This window comes from Gymnogyps californianus, chromosome 12, assembly GCF_018139145.2.
Source record: "Gymnogyps californianus isolate 813 chromosome 12, ASM1813914v2, whole genome shotgun sequence".
NCBI classification, from domain to species: domain Eukaryota; kingdom Metazoa; phylum Chordata; class Aves; order Accipitriformes; family Cathartidae; genus Gymnogyps; species Gymnogyps californianus.
This window is the reverse complement of record NC_059482.1, coordinates 4,632,501-4,650,263: the sequence shown is the minus strand read 5'-3', so window position 1 is coordinate 4,650,263 and position 17,763 is coordinate 4,632,501. Positions and strand designations below refer to the sequence as shown.

The window sequence follows — 17,763 nt, the reverse complement described above, 5'->3', positions numbered from 1 at the left end:
CTCTGGATGAAGAACAGGGAGTAGTTGCCTAATTCATTTATTGGGTCTAGCAGTGAAGAAGTTCATTATGATATTGTCTGGGCAGGATGAATTTTAATAACTTCAACAGAGCAGACACTGGCAGACCAACCAAATAATTTATCGAGTAGTTCATCTGCGGGGGGCGGACACCAAAACTCACCTAAAAAGATCCTGTATTAAGATGGAAACACTTATCCCTAAGATAAAAACTTTCAGATGTTTAATAGATCAAATGGCTAGGACTTGACTAAGAAATCAATACAAAGATGAAATGATACATTAGAATAAGTGTGTGCTCTGGTTCCTACAGATGAAGCTAGAAACTATGTAAGAAGATTTACCTCCTCGTTATGAGATCTGATTCTTCTTTCATTAGCACTGCTTTTATAATATTGAAGCACCCTTGGCTTATACGGATTAATTTTGCATTGATGTAGATGATGAGAATCACAGTGACAGAATCATGGATAACAAGGATGGGTGTTTCAATTATATCCCCACTTTGTAACATGAAATTAATGCACAACCAGTTCATATTAGTTAAAGAGGCAAGGAATAAAGATGAGGACTTCTAAGGTGCAGTTACTGATGAATTGTATGTTGATGTATTGTCATTATCCTATATCCATGTGAAAAAATTGATACTTGTATAAGTTGCTGGTAGCAAGAAGGAAAAGGGTCTAATATAGAAGAGGCACAAAAAAGGCACAGATCATCCGTTTGCTTTTCTCGTTCATTTCACATATACTGAAGTGAAGTGAAAAATTAGGAAGGCGAAAAGGGAATAAAGGCAATGTAGTACTGTGTATACCTAATATAGACCTTCAAGATCATTCCTGTATTCCATAGCCTCACCTAATAAAAATCTTTGCTTTAGCAGTGCTGGGCTGATTTAGATCAACAGAAATTCTGGCCCACTGTCTCAAAAAGCATTTCCAATCAGAGAAGATTGACCTTGCACTGAGATCTTATTAAAATGTAATGTTATTACCTTTTAATCAGGAAGGATGCCAGTGTACCTTACTTGAACATAGAATAGTCTAAAGTGATTTCTGTAAAGTAATGACGTGTTTTTGATTAAAGCCCACTGCGACAGGAGAGTATAATTGCTGCCTTTCTTATAATATATTTTTAAGAAGCCAGTCAATTCCTTTACAAAAGTAGGTAATTTAAAGAATAAGATCTTCCATCTATGAAGCGTGGCCCTGATCAAAAGACTATTGAAATCTGTGAAAACATTACCTTCTTAGAAAAATCTCTCCATTTTGTTGTTGTTCTTGAACAAGTCCTAATGCAGACTATGCACACAGAGTATGTAGCTTGGGTTTCTTATTACCCATTCCACACAGACTGTATTTTTACAGTGTTTTAAAAAAATAGACACTTACTGTCAATACACTACATTGCTCTTTTTTTTCATTTTGAAATAATTTGTTGTTAGAATGAAAGGAAAAATATTCTTCTCATTTCCTTTTCATTCTCAAAGTGTTATTAGATTTTAATATACTACTGATTTAAAACCTACATTTGGCACTGATCTCTTTCATTTCCATGAATTTTATTTAACTAGTTTCACTCTTGCCTTACAGATAGTCCTAGCTTAAAAAGAAAATATGACTGACAAACATCTCTATGTTGGCATGGGATTTCTCCATTTAAAAAAACAAAACAAAACAAAAAACAAACAGTCCGGAGTGTTACCTTGATTCTTTCTCAGCTAAGGTATGCCCTTACAGTCCAGGGTCTCCAGTAGTCCATATTGGTGGACCTATTAAAACACACTGCTGCTTCCTCTCTACCAGTGCACCTAAGTTTCCTTTCCAAAGGACACTGGTGCTGTGAAAGGGTTGTGGGCTAGAATATGGCTCGGATATTTACCTGGCTCCAAGAGCTGGTAAGTGCTACTAGGTCTCCAAATTCAGAGGCTTTCATGGCTTGATGGATAGCTGAATGCGAACTAGGTTCCCAGTGATTAGCTATGTTTTGTTTAATAAGGGCTAAGAGAAGAATCTATACTTGTTGCTGTTGCCGTTCCTGTAAACATTCAGAATACTAACTCTTCTTGACAGGGCTGGATGGAGACAAGGTGAAAGTGGCTTTGAAGTGAAAGACGGCCAGTTCTCTCCCAGAAGTTCAGAATGCAAATAATTGACAATCCTTTTTTACAAACCTAAGTGAAGTCTGTGAAACATCTATTTTCTTTTCTTCATTTATCTTGATTAAGAATGCCTCCCTGCTTAGACGCTAGGAGAAACTGGATATTAACTTCTTTTTTGGGAGAAAGTTAAATGATTAATCTAATTTTTTCTGGGGGTTTTTTCTGTCTTGAGGTTTAGGGGAAGCTTTCTACCACATTCAAAAGGTAATTTCTCATGGGTATTTCTGGATATGAAATTTACGTCAGGCTTTATATATTTGTATTACTTTAAAAATTGCTGTCTATTAGCAATTTGCATTGCTATGGCCAGAACTATACCACCCAGATACACAGGGAAGAGTAGAAGAATGGGAAACTATTAACAAAAAGGTGGAGAAAAGCTGAAAGAAAACATTTGGATTATAAAACAGAGATAAGTGCAAAATATATATTTTTAGTAAGCTCTCTGCTTGGCTGTTCTTGACTATAAAGTTTGCATCTGCATTTAAACAGCTTGTATACGTCTGAAATCAAATTTGAATGATTGCAGGCAATTCCAATTTTACATGGGAACTGGGAAAACAGCATGGTGAATCATGTGAGTTGTAAGCATCTCTGACAAAATGTTTCAGCTGTCAAACAGTTCAGATCAAAGGGCTGAGTGAATGAGCAAGTCACTCTAGGCAAGAGATGTTGAGGCTCAGACTCTTTACCTCCGATAGTTTTATAAAAGTTGAGGAAAGAGCTTAGCATCCTCCATCTCCACTGGTGCAGTGATGGTCTAGAGTTTAGCTGGCTATTTTAGGCATTGACCTATCTCCTCTTAGGATTTGAGCTAGCTTTCCGGCAGGTGTTTGCCAAATGCACTTGTCATGGTGATAAGTTACATAGGGATTGTGGAAATTTCTTCATTTGAGGTTTTCAGAAAAGAAGCCAGTGTTGTTCTGTATCTTTTCAAGAATGGTCCTGCATTGTTTTTAGGGGGGTGAATTTAATGATGTTTTAATGTCTCATCTAGTCTTTATTTCCTGTGATTTTTCTCATTGACTTCTAGTGCTAGCCAAACTCCAGAGAGAATGTGGGTCCTCTGTGTTTTCTGAGTGTGCCTAGGGCTGAATCTTACTCTTTGTATGTTGAATAGCTATTCTTTCACACATAAATCACTTCTGTCATATTTGCCTGCTGTGAGATGTTCAATGCATATCATCATTTACATTAAACCATTTACTTCAAGAGAATGTGTTATATTGCTTTATGAATTATGTTATCTGACATATAAGATTATGTTATGAATTGGCAGTTAGAATATTAGAACAGTGGGACTTTTTATAGCTTATGGTCATGATCCAAGAAGTAATTCATGCCTTTTCTTAATAGACTTCACTGGTCAAAAGGGAAGCAGACATGAGAGTGTGACATTTTTACTACAGATGCAGAACCTAAGCAGAATTCTAGTTAAGAAAAAATCTTTGGTCGTTTGCTTAAATCTGCAGCCTGTTCATGTCTGGAGGAAGGACATCATTTTTTCATCTACAGCTGTATTGTTCTAAGTCCTTTTTCACTAGATTTGTAATTCCCAGTCCATCTGAAGAGGCTGTAAGTGAACAAGTGTGATGACTTCCCCATGTCTGAGCAAGGAAGGCTTGTTTCCTGAAGGGGTAACAATGATGTTGAGTAGAACTGGGGGAACTGTTTAGGGGAAGACGAAGTTGTAGTAGGTATAATTTGGTGAGGAGCTTCTAACAGCAGCAGAGCAGTCACTATTCTTCTCCTCTCCTATCTCCCTTGTTATCTGGAGGCTTAGATATCATTTAAGAAAGGATAAACTTGGTTCAGGAACACATCACAGCACTTTCCTTTCTTTCTCAGAACCCTTGTGTTAAAATGTTAAACCCTTTTCTTTTTTAAATGTGAAAAGTTAATATTTTTAAAAAGTTGAGGAGTTTGACATGTACTCTGAAATAGAAGAGAACAATTCCACCAACCAGCCCTGTTCCTCTTACATAAAAGCTTTTAATAGCTATGTCACCACATATCAAGGTTTCTGTTGTTACTTCTATACCTGTATATGTTCAGATGAGGGGGAAGCTTAATAAGTAGTACACTTGGCATAGAGAAAAAACAGCCTATTGCTTTCCCTTGATGGACTGACTGCTTGGGAGTAGTTTTTATTTTTGAGTTTGAATATACATACATGATGACAAGAAACTGGCACATAAAAATAAGAAACTATCTGAATAAGTTAGCTTTAATGTGTGTTTCTACCCGTCTGGCAGTCAGTCCCTCAAAACTTTTGAACTCATCACTCAGTTTCCGCTAATTTTCTCATAGGGATAAAGTTGTCTGAAAGAGTACCTTAAATTCATATAAATCTCATGAAAAAAAAAGAGGAGGAAAAGATCCTATTAATGGTCTTGCTAAGGGAATGACTGACTTTAGCCCCTCTAAGACATCATCTTATCCATCCAGGAGATGAGCCTTTGGATAATACCAGATAAGAAATGAGACTTCATTGATTTTACTCCTCATAGAACTGCCTATTTCATGCTATCTGTAGTCTATTTCGTGCTATCTGTAGTCTATCAGACAAATGCAAAGACTACATGCAATTTTTTTTGTGAAGGAACACTGCACAGTGTCTAAAATGTAAGTTATCCCAATCGAGGACCATGAGTTTCGTATTTTGTACAACACAAGATCTGTGATGGGGTTCTTAGTATTATGAAAGGATAAATAACGCTCTTTTTACTTGCTTCATAATTTCTTGTATCTGCACAAAGTAGAGCATAAGTTTCAGCATACATATGCTACCACAAAATCTCATAACCTGGTATGTACTAATAATATATGCATGATTTGGGAATCCTTGGTGGGGCTAACAATTTTCAGTGTTTTCACCTAACAATTTTACCCTAAAGAAAGAAACGTTCATAGCACTAGAGACAAAGCACAATATACCAAAGTAGCATCCATGTCACATAACTTCAACTAATGCAAATTCATTTACTGACATTTCATGTATCAATGTCTTGCCTGGAGCAGCAGATACCTGAAAGCTCTTAACATTGTTTTCAGTCATGTGACACTCTGCCCTACAGTATGGCTAGGGACAGTACTGCATATAACTCATTCTCAAAAAATCCCGTGAGTGAATATTTTATTCTACCAAAACAGCTGTGTTACTCATGAGAAAAAAGATTAAATACTAGTATTGCTAAAGGTTGACCTGCCCATACATCTTTACTGTTTTGTCATAAAGTTCAACTAGGAATGTCCCATTATTTCTTACTCAATTTATATGCTTTCTTGACTGCATTAACTCTCTAGAGATAGTAGCAATTCTTAACAGTTCTTCATCTCTACTTAACATTACTGAAGTTTCTTTTGTGTATCAACAGAAGTTCGTTTATTATTTATTCCACAATTGATAGTTCACCAGGGCATCTCTCCACTCCTGCTAACTGCAATATTTTGGCATGCCCAGTGTACTGATCAGTGATGCCATCTAAGCTCTGGTTTAAAAACTATACACATATCCTGAATTTGCCAGACATCTAAATAGACAATGTGAAAAAGTCCTGCAGGGTAGAAAATTATTGCCCTATACAAATGTGAGATATGCTAAAAGCCTGAGCTCATTAATTCTTACTAAGTGTCTTCTCTATTGAGCAAGGCCTTCAAGTTTTTAATAACACATATAAGTTAATAACTGTAGTTGCAATTCAAATGCACTTGATTGGAACCATAATAGACCTTTCTTCTTATATTTGTTTTGCATCCCTGGGGCTTGTTGTCTTTAAAGTACAAAATGACAGTCAAACATGTAATTAGTCATGATGAGTATAGTAGTCAGGAGGCTATCATCCTTTGCTCCATTTTCTGAAAGCTGGTGTCTTTCTGTAGCAATAAATGTAACGTGTTCTAGAGATATAGGTAACCCTCTTGATTTTTTTGTTTTTCATCCCATTTTTCATTCGTTGTTCTCCTTCTTGGGTTAAAATAGCTTTGCTTTTTGAAAGTATACCATTGTGCAACTGATTATTATCAGTGTACGGAGGTACATCTGAGCTTGTGAAGAAGGTGGAAATAACACTCAGCAATCCAGTCACGTTAGTCGGGTAAGTAGACCCTTCCCTTTCTGTAGCACATGCAGAAAACATTTAATGTACTGAACACACAGCGGAGACTCACAAAAAGAGTGCAAATAACATGAGAAAACTCCAGTGTGAAGTTTTGAGCACTGTAGTTCTCATAAGGTTAAAACTGTTTAGTCCCTAAACTGGATAATATTTTAATGTTAGAATTCAAATTCAGGGTCTTCTTTTAAGGCTGTAGGCTTAAGACACTTGTTCACATTTCATCAAGCTAGAAATAGGTCTCGCTTCCACTACATTCCAGTCCTTTTTGTAAACCCAGCAGCTGAATATAATAAATAAATAAATAAAAGGGGTAGGGCGTTAGTAGTAATCCATCAGCTGAACTGTTCCCGATGTTCTCTTGGCATCTTGACAGAAAATAAAGCACCAAAAAAAAAAAAAAAAGGAAAGAAAGAAGGAAATAGAAAGGTTATTAAGAGGTAAATAACAAAATGCCAAAGAGCTTTTTCCCAAGAAACCATCTGCTCCAATCACCACAAAATTGTGCAAGCATTGTGTTTTACTTCTTAACGCCTAAGGGGAGTTTTTTGCCAATATTTCCAAGCCGACTTACAGGCCAAATGAGCAATCAACAGATTGATAGCTGCAGCCTCTGGAGCAATGACTTGGCTAGTGGGATATATGTCTGATCAATGAGGAACTCTGGGAGGTGCAGGTAGAGGTTTTGAGTGATTATGGTAATAGTGAAACTGCCCAGAAGGTGTGACAAATAAACCATGAATATTGAAATACACCAAGGCGTAACTATACCTTTACTGAGAGAGACTGCCTCAATGAGTATCTGCACATCATCGGCAGAACTATAAAGCTGCTGATTTTGCAGGCATTTCTTCCTCAGCTTGATAAGTTAATATATATTGTTTAACATGATAATGTAGCAAGCTGTTGTTTTGTGGCTTGAAAGCCAGCTGCATTTGATTGATGCCAGGAATGGAAGTATTTATAAAATGACACTGAATTAGAAGTAGTCAGTTTATGGGTCTGGGGAAATGAAGCTTTTATGAAGAATAAAACTTTATGATGAAGGAGTAATACTGAGGAAGCGTGCATCTTGAATTAAACTCTTTTGGACCGGATGTATGCTGTAGAGCCTTTTAAAAGAAAAATTTGTGTTGCTATATTTTTAGGAAAGAGATCTCTATAAACATCGTCTTTTGTGGTGGTCCAGTCCCAAATGTATGGTCATGTGTGTTCTCTCTGTGAACACCTCAACTAGGATCGGAAAGTTCTTCCCTGGAAATATAGCTATCGGACTTCTCCAAAAGGTCCCTGGAATATATTTTAGCCACTGGTTTAAAGCTGTTGTGATTTTTGAGGCATCAAACACAAATACTAGCCCATTCTACCTTTTTGTATATGTGGGGTTTTTTGTTTGTTTTGTTTTAATGGAACAGAACATAGAGTAGGTACCACTGTGCTTTGAAAGGAATGGACGGCATTGAACTCTGGTTAGTTTGCAAACCTGCGTGTGAGCACAAGAGCGTAAAGGATATGTTTCTGAGGACAAGCCATTCTCAGCATGGCTGCAGAAGCCTAGCACCAACTTTCAAATCAGTGCAAGGGCTTCCCTTCAGCTGCAGTATTCAGCAGCTCCTCTGGTTGTTGTAGTGATGCGAGCATATAGGTGATGTTTAAAGAGGTGTCGTTTTCTGTATTGATGTTTATGAACAGAAAACAGGTGCAACCTTATACAGACTATACTAATGCATAATGACATCTAAAGACAACTCCAAATTTTATGTGCATTTTTACATCTGTTATATGAACTTGTGAGAATAGAATAACTTTTACTTAAATGTAAATGCCACTTTGATGGTAGCTAGAAACCAATATCTCAAAACTTTTGACAGAAGCAACATAGAAAAAAAATGGATCTAATTCTCTACAGCTTTCCTCCTGGAGCTAGCATCTCTATGCAAAATGAATGTAAAATTCTGCTCTTCTGAGCGGCTGGAATTTCTTATGTGTATGCACCAAAGGAATGATTGCACAGAACAAGATAACGTCCAGTGAGTTGAAAGGTTAAAGAACTGCAGCTGGCAAATCAGATTCAGTCATTGTATTAAGCCAGTTTTATGTAAGAGTAACTAGAGATTTGGGGATTTACATCAGATCTTAAAATCTATATATGCCTTCCACAGTCTTATCATCAGAAATATTTCAGTAGAACTGTCTAGGACAATTGTATAAATATGATTTCTACCTGAGTATATATTTTAATCAGTTTCTAAATCTTTGCTGAGCATCAACTCGTCTAATAGATTAGTAATGGTAGCAACTGTATAGTCATTCAAAATATAGTCTAAAGTACTTGAGTATAGCATCTTATTAAATCGCATTTTTCAGGAAAGAGTTGTGTACCAAAACCCACTCAATTTCGCTTGTGCTTGTGCACTCTTTAAGATCCCTTGAAGATATGCCTTAATTCTTATTTATTTCACTGAAGTCTTGTGACTTAGGAGATCTTTGTGAAACACATTCTCTGATGTGAATATAAATAATCTTCTCGAAATGTGATAAATTTCTAAAAAATATCACAGTGTGTTGTACTTGTGAAAAGAGGGTGAATCTTCATTCTTCAAAACAGGAAGCTGCTCTTTTTTCTTTTTTCTTCTGAAGAAGTCTCAAACAAAGTAGGTGAAAATATCAGGGCTAGGATCATCTTGTAATATTGGAAAACATGGCATGGTATCCAGTGGTAAGCTTCTTTTTGAGCTGTCTGACCTTTAATCACCAGTGAATAAAACCAACATGCTGTCAGATCTCTGTTATTTTTCTCAAGGGGGTAACTCTGCCTGAAGTAGCAATGAAGCAAAACCTTTGAGAGCTTATATTCAAGGTCACTACAAGAGGCAATACTTTGTACTCTGGGAAGTACAGCAAAAGAAAAAAAGAAGAAACATATCTAAACAAGCCAGTTGTGTTTGTTTAACAGTGAACCAGGCAGTTGTTATGTCAGCCTATAAATGAAGCTGGGTTTGTTTTTACTTTTGCCACAGTATTTCATTTTTATTTGATTTTTAACTGATCTGTGCTTCAAGACCTTCACAAAGAATATAAACTCACTGTTTATCATTGCACATGAATGATACATATTTCTGTTCTGCAGGCACTTCTAATGTAATGTCTTAGGCCTTGTCTGAACCAGAAGGTTTTAATCACTTGCAGTTATTTTGCCACAAAAGGCTATGTGGATACTGAGAACAGATCATAGGGTCTTACAGACCTGTTAAGAAATGAAAATGTTGTATTTGAAATGTTTTTCATCATGATATTTTAAAATAACACTTGCCCACTGAAAGTCTATGGGAGAAAAGAAAGGGTTAGCTGCCACATAAGAGTTAATCTCTAACAAAGAATTATAACTAACTTTCACATTGTGGTTCACACATTAGATAATATGGTTTCAGTGCTAAGCTACTTAAATGTAAATTGTATAGTTGATGGAATTTGATACATTGTTTTAGTTGGGATTTTTGGGCAAAAGAATGGATACCTTCCTAGATTCCTTATTTGTATAAAGTTTGCTAATACCTTTTGCATTAATTTGTTACTTAACTTTGATTCACCATTGAAACTAGTTTGTTGATTTGATCATGACTTTTCTGTTATTTGGTAGGATTTTATTCTTTCTTCAGGTCAATATTACCAGAAATACTTTTGTTTTGTTGTGATGATATATTATGTTTAGTTAGATTTTTTTTTTTTAAATACTGCTTACATTTATACCTATAAATGAACTGATTAAGAAATCGTAATGGTCTAGGATGAATATCTCGCGGTTCAGCCCAGGTGTCTAATTACTTCGTTTCTTCGGTTCTCAATGTACTGTACAAAGCAAATAAAAGAATGCTACAACAGAATTTTGTAGGCTATGTCAGCCTCTGGTGTGCCTGTCTAAGGGAGAGGAAAAGACTTGATCCTGTGATGCAGGAGTATGTGTTCCACTAGCTAAGTAGAGAATTGGCAGCATCTCAGTCCTCCCTGTATTAACTGTGATATAGAAGAAGAGTGAGGTTTTTCCTCTGTACGTCATTTAGGAATCTGTGCAGTCAACAGCGTTTACCTTATTGCACTCTATAGCAGAGCTGTATGCTATAGGATTTTTATGTTAAAAAAAAACCTTCATCACTTGAAGGATAGCCTGGCAATAGAGGTGGGTTTTTTTAATTGAAGCTGATACAATAAGCCCATAAATTTGTATAACCTGAAATTAGAGTAATGTAGGCTTTAATCATTACAAAATTTCTTATTGACAAAAACTATAATGTCCAACTAATTCTGAAACTGTGCGAGACTTGAAACTGAAAATAAAGACCTTTCTCTTATTTCAGCATTGTCATCTTCATCATAAATGTCCTGTAGACTTTCTACCTGTAGAATTTAAAGTGAAAAAGATACATCTGTAGTTCATTTAGTGAAACACAATTAATATGGATGGCAACAAAGCATACAAATATGGGGAACTTATGTTAGAGTCATATGCTGCTGCAAACCAGAAACACTAGTCTTTTGTTGTTGGCTCAGTAGCAAGTAAAAACAATACAAATACAAGTACAAACTAAATATCAGGTGAAACTGCTTAGTGGTCTTGATGAGATAATTATGTATTGTACCCACCTGGTTCGCACACGTGAAGGCAGCATAATTTTAAATGTTCTTGCTAACTGCATTCTGTTGTCTGTCCACTTTTTCCTTAGGAACGACTGTGATGCGTATGACAGCTTTTGATGCTGATGACTCTAGCACAGACAATGCTCTTCTGCGGTATAACATCCTCAAACAGACACCTACCAAACCATCTCCAAATATGTTCTATATTGACCCAGAAAAGGGAGATATTGTTACAGTGGTGTCACCTGTACTGTTGGATCGGGAGGTAAGTGAACATTTTCCTATCGCCAGTCTGACATTTTAATGTTTGTGCCTATAATCATCTTCTGTGATGTGAAAAGAGGTTCAGAGTATTGCAGGGGTGAGGATTCAGGTGTTCAACTTTGCGGAGTCTTTTAAGAGTTTTCTTTATTTCTTATTTGGGCATAAGAAGTTATGTGCTCTGATCAATATTTATAAATCTAGTAGTTCATAATTTCTGAGCAAGACATTTAGTGTTGGATGGCGAGAGCAAAGAACTCAGGAATAAGGGGAATTCAACTTGGAGTTACCAGTTGACTGTTTGGAAGTAAAAAACCCCCAAACCTAGTTGTGCATATAGCTTGCTATGAGATTGTTAGTTTGATGCTTTAAATCCTTTTCTAGAATTTTCTTTTTATTGAGTGGACTTAATGGACTAATTAACTTGGTACCCCATAGGCAAAAAATGAAAATACAAAACAGGAATAGTAAAGGGACAGGTAGTCTGCATGTGGTTTTAAGGTGAATTACTGTAGTGCCAAAATCTGTGTTTATTATAGATCATTAATGTTATGAGAGCATAAATTGATCACAAAGGAAGCTTAGGTATCGTCATTTCATGTTCAGAAGATGATGAAGTAGAGCCAATCTGTTAAGACAAAGGTTGAGTTGTCAGAATATATGAGATCTAGGCACAAATACAGTGATGACCCTAAACAGTTACTCTGCAATCACCATTTCCTTCGATTACGTAGCCCTGTGTGCTCTTTGGTCCCTGGAGACAACCAACTTCTTTTCTTGCAGGCTGTTTCAGGTATGTGCTGATTTACCGAACTTGTCTCCTAAGGTGGTTAGATTCAGGACTGTCCAATGTTCTTAATATTCAGCACATTATTTCTCATTTTAACCAGATGAAAATGATGCCCATACCACTTCCTATTTTAGGTGAGTAGTTTTTCTGCAGGCTTTTCCAACAGCAGACATTTAATGGGTAAACCAAACACATATTGCAGACATATAGTGCAGTAAAACTAAGGTCTGGGCCTGTAGATCTGTCTTTTAAGTTTCGAGAGATTCCAATTCTTTCATACTTGTATGGCTGGCCACAGAATCATGCTCAAGTTAAGATTTATATAGTCAGTACCTTTTTGCCTCAAGTTTCCCTTCTAAATTCATTGTTTCAGTTCAAAAGCTTTATACGGTTTTCTGAAGTCAGTTTAGGTATTTTTATTTCTAATAGATAACCATTCCCCAGATTAAACCAATATACTCAAAATTAGAAAATCAATGGAAGGGAATGAACATGCCTGCTTTTCCTAGTGTCTTCCAGAAGTCACTGGTGATTCATGAAATAATGATGCTGTCTGCATACAAGAAGTCTGCCCTCAATCGAACGGGTGCTACGGCTAGGTAGTATATCCTGAAAGCAAGCCTGAATTCCTCATGATTTTTAATAATAGTCGATTCAATACCTTTACTTTGAAGGTGACATGGCAAGCTGCAGTCTTGTTGAAACTGCAAAGTAATTTTTGTTGCTGCTGCAAATGCTGTATGTTTTATGAGCCAAAATGTAGGGCTGTGTAAAATTTTAACGCTAAAACCAAGCATTATCTGCAGTTAAAGTCTGGTCTAATATTTTCTTGTCAGGTGAAAGGCTTGGGAAAAAGTATGTTTTCCATTTCTTCACAAGATGCTCTGTGTTGTGCTCTCTGTCATCTTTGTGGGTTCAGCCTCTTCTCCCCATTCCTGCATATATAAGTCTTGTGTAGAAACTGGTAGTCATGCCTGCTTTTTTAGATCTGTGGAGTTAGCCATTCATGGTCAAAGTTGTATAACGTCTATTCTTAACCGTCATAGCAGCTTTAGGGACAAGCGGCCTAATGATCCTATTCTGAACAATTCTGGGTACCAACATAATCTTGATAATATATAAATAACTCTTATGTATTTCTGTGTAGCTCACAAAATTGAATTATTGTAAAAGAATTGTCTGCCTTAGGTGGAGAGAGACAGGAGTAACATCTGGAGGAGGAAATGTCTGTCTAGCTACTTCTTAGGGAATAAGGTATCTGCATATCACCAGGCTTGAATAAGCGACTTTCAGGATGCTGGAGAGGTGGTGGGCAGGAGGGAGTACTATTTGCCACTCCTCTGTAGGATATCAGCTGATATTAGTCCTCATTGTTATTATATTTTCTCTGGTGAACCTTGGTAGATCTTAAATGTTTTGGCTATTTATCACAGTCTTCTACGGAAGTGCATTGTAGAAACATGGGACAAAGAAACAATCTTTCCCCTGAAAGCCTTGCTAGTAGGTGTGTAGCATCAGAGGACGAAAAATGTAGAGGCATTGAGTTGGTGGTTGGACAAAGACCGCATGAAACAGTATTTGTGAACAGGAGAGAGGAAGGCTTTTACCTCCTCAGTTCTTACACTTCTTTTGTTGGCATCTCAGTGGAGAATGTGTTATAGTAGACACGCATAGGGAACAGCAAGTTTTTTTGTAATGTTTTCCGTTGCTTGGAAAAGAGAATGGATGTTGAACAACTCAACTGATGCTTTTTGATGACTGGGATTTGAGTCAGCAGTATTTGCAGGTAACTGGGTGTAGCTCATGAAGGTACACACGGTACTTACATGGGGGGGGCGAGGGGGAAGGTGCATTTCTGCTGGGGAATTCCACAGCTCCAGAGACTGCAAAAATTGGTCCTGGTGAATCTAATTATTCATGACTGCCAATTCAAACCAGCAGCTTCTCCTAGATTTTACTTAAACTTTAAATTGGGTCAATTGCCTGTGATTTTTCTGTCTTTTGCTAGTTCTATTTTCTGTTTGAATCTTAAAAGTGAGTACCAGTCAAAAGTGGATTATCCTTAGTTGTTCCTTGTAGGTGTACTGTTTAAAACTGTATTAGCCCTAGACACCAATTAAGAAGCTGAATTAAAGTAAAAATTTCTCTAGGATGGACATGGTGAAGGGAGAAAACTATTTCTCATTAATCATATGTATATGCACCAGAGGTTGATATGAACTCTTTTAAAGCATGTTAAAACACTGATTAAAATTACTCATATTTTCCATCTCTTTTAGTAAGTTTTACCACTGCTTGGATCTTGATGCTTTTGGGAAACTTTCTGTTTCATTTAAGACAAATTAGCAGAACACAAATTGTTTGGGGTTTTGTTTTGGTTTTGATCTTTTTTTTAATTTTAAGTATCATTTATTTCATGTTTGTGTATCAGAGGGAACAAGAAACTGGGGGTATTGCCCAGTGGGAGATATGGAGATGTGGAGATACAAAGCATCTGGGAGGTTTTGTACGTACTGTATAGTCCATATTATTTTTCCATGCTTCAACATTTTCAGAAAAGTTGCTATGGCATAGCCTCAGAAATTCTTGTTTCAGTGCAAAGAATCAAAATACAGGTATTTACTCTAAAGTAAAATAAAGTTTGGCTATCTAGAGAGCTCAGTTTTTATATCCAATTGAATGTATGTGGAAGAATCTTAGCATGCATATGTAAACATTTAGGTTAACAACCTTAAGGAGATGAAAATCAAATCAAACATTCTTTTCTGGTAGTACTTTAGAATTAAAAGTAAATTGTAAGTAGACACTTTAAAATTTAAAAGAAAGGAAAAAGGAAAGAATTAACTTGTTTCTGGTGAACCTCAACTGTGCATCTGCTTGTTCTTTTAGCTACACAGGATCAGCTCAAAATGAAGACAATTTTGTTAAATTCCTACAAGCCTTCAAAATTTGTTTTTCTGTGACTGGCATTTATTAGGTCTCTTGCTAAATTGAAAGCATGGAGATGGGAATGCTCCCTGCTGTGTTAAGTGACCTCTCCTTCGAAGGCTATTCCAAAGCTCTTCTGTGCATAATGTAGCAGAAGAAATATGTAATGTGAAAGGCATCACCCTCTCTTTAGGGTTGTTTTCTTTCTTGCACTATCTAGAAACAGAAAGGTCATCTTAGGTCTTTTCTTTGAGTTGCCTGTCCGCTTTCAGATCCCCAACCTAGCTATTTTATTTTTTCAACTTTGGCAGTAATTGAATGGGTGTTTGATTTAGCATGGATGGGTGACTGTGTGTGCTTTGGAGCTACTTCCATAGTATAGTATCACCTACAAAAGCATTAAGCAAAAAAGTCATTCTCTCCAGTAAGCAGAAAAAGTGTATGTAGGAATCCCACAGATTACATCCAGCAAGCTGCTGAGTGCTTTTGATTTCTGTTGACATCTGCTGAGGGAAACTGAGTGCGTCATGCCTCCAAGGAAATACTTAGCACCATGCAGGATTTGTATTTATATACCAGTGTATTTTTATTTATAAATTTTTCATATTCAAATTTATTTCCAAAAGCGCATGTTCCTTGGAGTTTAAAGTGAAACTCAGATAATTTCTCAAAGAACATCCATTTTCATTTTCAGAAGGCAGGTAAGGACTTATTTTTGAAGATTAATGTGGGTTTTTTTCTTGTGGGAGTTAGGCATCCTTGAATGTGTCAGCAGTAAAGATTGGAGAGTGTTAGGGGGCAAATTATACCCCCAGATATCCATTGGAGAATACATTTTGATTCATAAATTCAGAGGGGAAGGATGCCCTGCATCAAAGTGTGTGGTCTAAATGACCCGAAGTAGAGCACAACAGGAAAAAAAAAAAAAAAAAAAAGAGAGAAGGAAAAAAGGGGGGGGGGGAGAAAAGAGGAAAGAAACCTTGAGGAAATGTCCTGAATTTTGTATTTCAGGGATGGAGAGTCCACTTCAAAGTGACACTTCCCTGCAGTGAAAGAAAAATAATGCTCCTCGTGCACAGGAGGAGAAAATGCTTGTAGTCTTGTAGAATCAACTCTTAAATTTCCTTTATGGTTCAGTAATCAGTTTTTCTGCTTACCCACAATGCTGTTTTGCTAGTGTTACACACCCCTCTGCTCTGCAGGAAAATAGCTGTATGATTTGTATAAATTTTATATGACTAAAGTACTATAAGAAAGCTGCCACCATGGTTGCTTATGTGAAATATTTACTTCTCACAGTTTGAGGAGTAATATGCTTTTGCTTTTGATAGGAACTGCTGTGCTTAATTTGAATTAAAGCTAACAAATAGTTTGAGATAGCTGCTACATGCTGGACTATATGCTGTCACATATGTTTTTAAACACCTCAAGAAAAACAATTGAAGTATTCTGTGATTCTGAGAAACCCTGGGCTAGATTCAGTTAAATGAAATGTGAGACTGACACTCGGTGTGCCTGCGCAAGCCACACCACCATTTCAGTAAGCAAGTGCTATATTCTGTAACCATTTGAACCAATCTTGGTGTATCAATCTACCATTATTTGAATCATATATACCTTTCCCTCTCTTTATCACTTGGAAACATGGAGCTGAAAGCCTTATGCCATAAGTGATGAAAAACCTGGAGTTACATTAGCCCATCCTGCTCATGTTTATGTGGACTGTTTGTAATAACGTAATAGCTGGCTGAGCCTCCTGCTTAACCAGATAGCTCTAAACTTTAAAGAACAACTGCAACAAAAAACAGTGTATAACAACTAGCAAATACCCATTCCTGTCCTTACGTTGTTGAATGACTGTACAGTGGCTAGCAATTTTTCAAGTCAACAGCAGCCCGCTGATACATATTCACCAATACGCTGCTCGCATGAAGGAATGAATGCTTGCGTAAATGTTCTTTACAGTATGCAATCAGTTCTGCTGTGATAAGTAAATCATAGTGTTCTTGTTGATAGGGCTTAAGTTCTCTGAAGGGGTAGCAGTAGGAAATAGAAAAAGCTTGTCCACTTCTGCATATGGACACTACCCTTTTTATCCATATTTTCCATTTTGGAGATATGTGTCTTAAGCAGTCAATATACTTATTACTGACTCGATCTAAATGCAAATGCTGAACCAACAGTGCACTCTCATTTTTAATGAAAAGATATTAATCTTTTCAGCAAATGCATTCCACATTTGATCTTCATATTAACCTCTAAAATATTCATATTTACAGTGATCGTGGGAAAACATATACCTTGGAGCATATCAGCTCTGAGTTGGAATAACTGTATCATTTTGTCTTGTCTTCTCTGACAGAATTCCCACTTGCACACCTTTAACTTGTTTTGCAATAAAGTAAATTCCATAGCTGGACCCTAGTTTCTGTGGTTTGGGTTTTTTTAGTGACAGATATGGCAATATCTCATATTTCTTTTCTGCTTAAAATACAAGATAAACAAAGCATTCATCCTTTTCCCTTGATTAATGCATTTCTTATACTATGGTTTCTGATGCCTGTAAATGTGAGGAGCAGTGAGTCTTCAGTCAGAGAAAAAATGGTGGGTCTTCGGTCTCTTTTCAGAGATTATTCCATAGTCCATTGTATCTCAAATACTAGAAAAGTAGAAAAATGGGGAGAAGAAAGCTTCCAGTTATAATGCTAGCTTATGAACAAATGGACAGAGAGATGGAAAGTGCTTGTTAGTGAGATGTAAACTCATATTTAAAGTTAAGTTTAAGATGAACTTTCCAGCATTTGGGCTTAAATGTCTGCAGTGAGAAAGAATCTTATTTTACTAGATGTATCAGT

The 17,763-nt window shown here is 36.6% G+C and overlaps 1 protein-coding gene across 4 annotated transcripts in view; it reads left to right on the top strand.

The window, feature by feature from the left end:
* The window catches only part of CDH13 (cadherin 13), a 521,353-nt gene that overhangs the window by 349,769 nt on the left and 153,821 nt on the right, over window positions 1-17,763 (top strand). For all 4 annotated transcript variants that reach the window (XM_050904351.1, XM_050904352.1, XM_050904353.1 and 1 more), the window contains exon 7: window positions 11,016-11,194. In XM_050904351.1, the coding sequence (XP_050760308.1) occupies window positions 11,016-11,194 (179 nt within the window). The remainder of the gene's footprint in view (window positions 1-11,015; window positions 11,195-17,763) is intronic.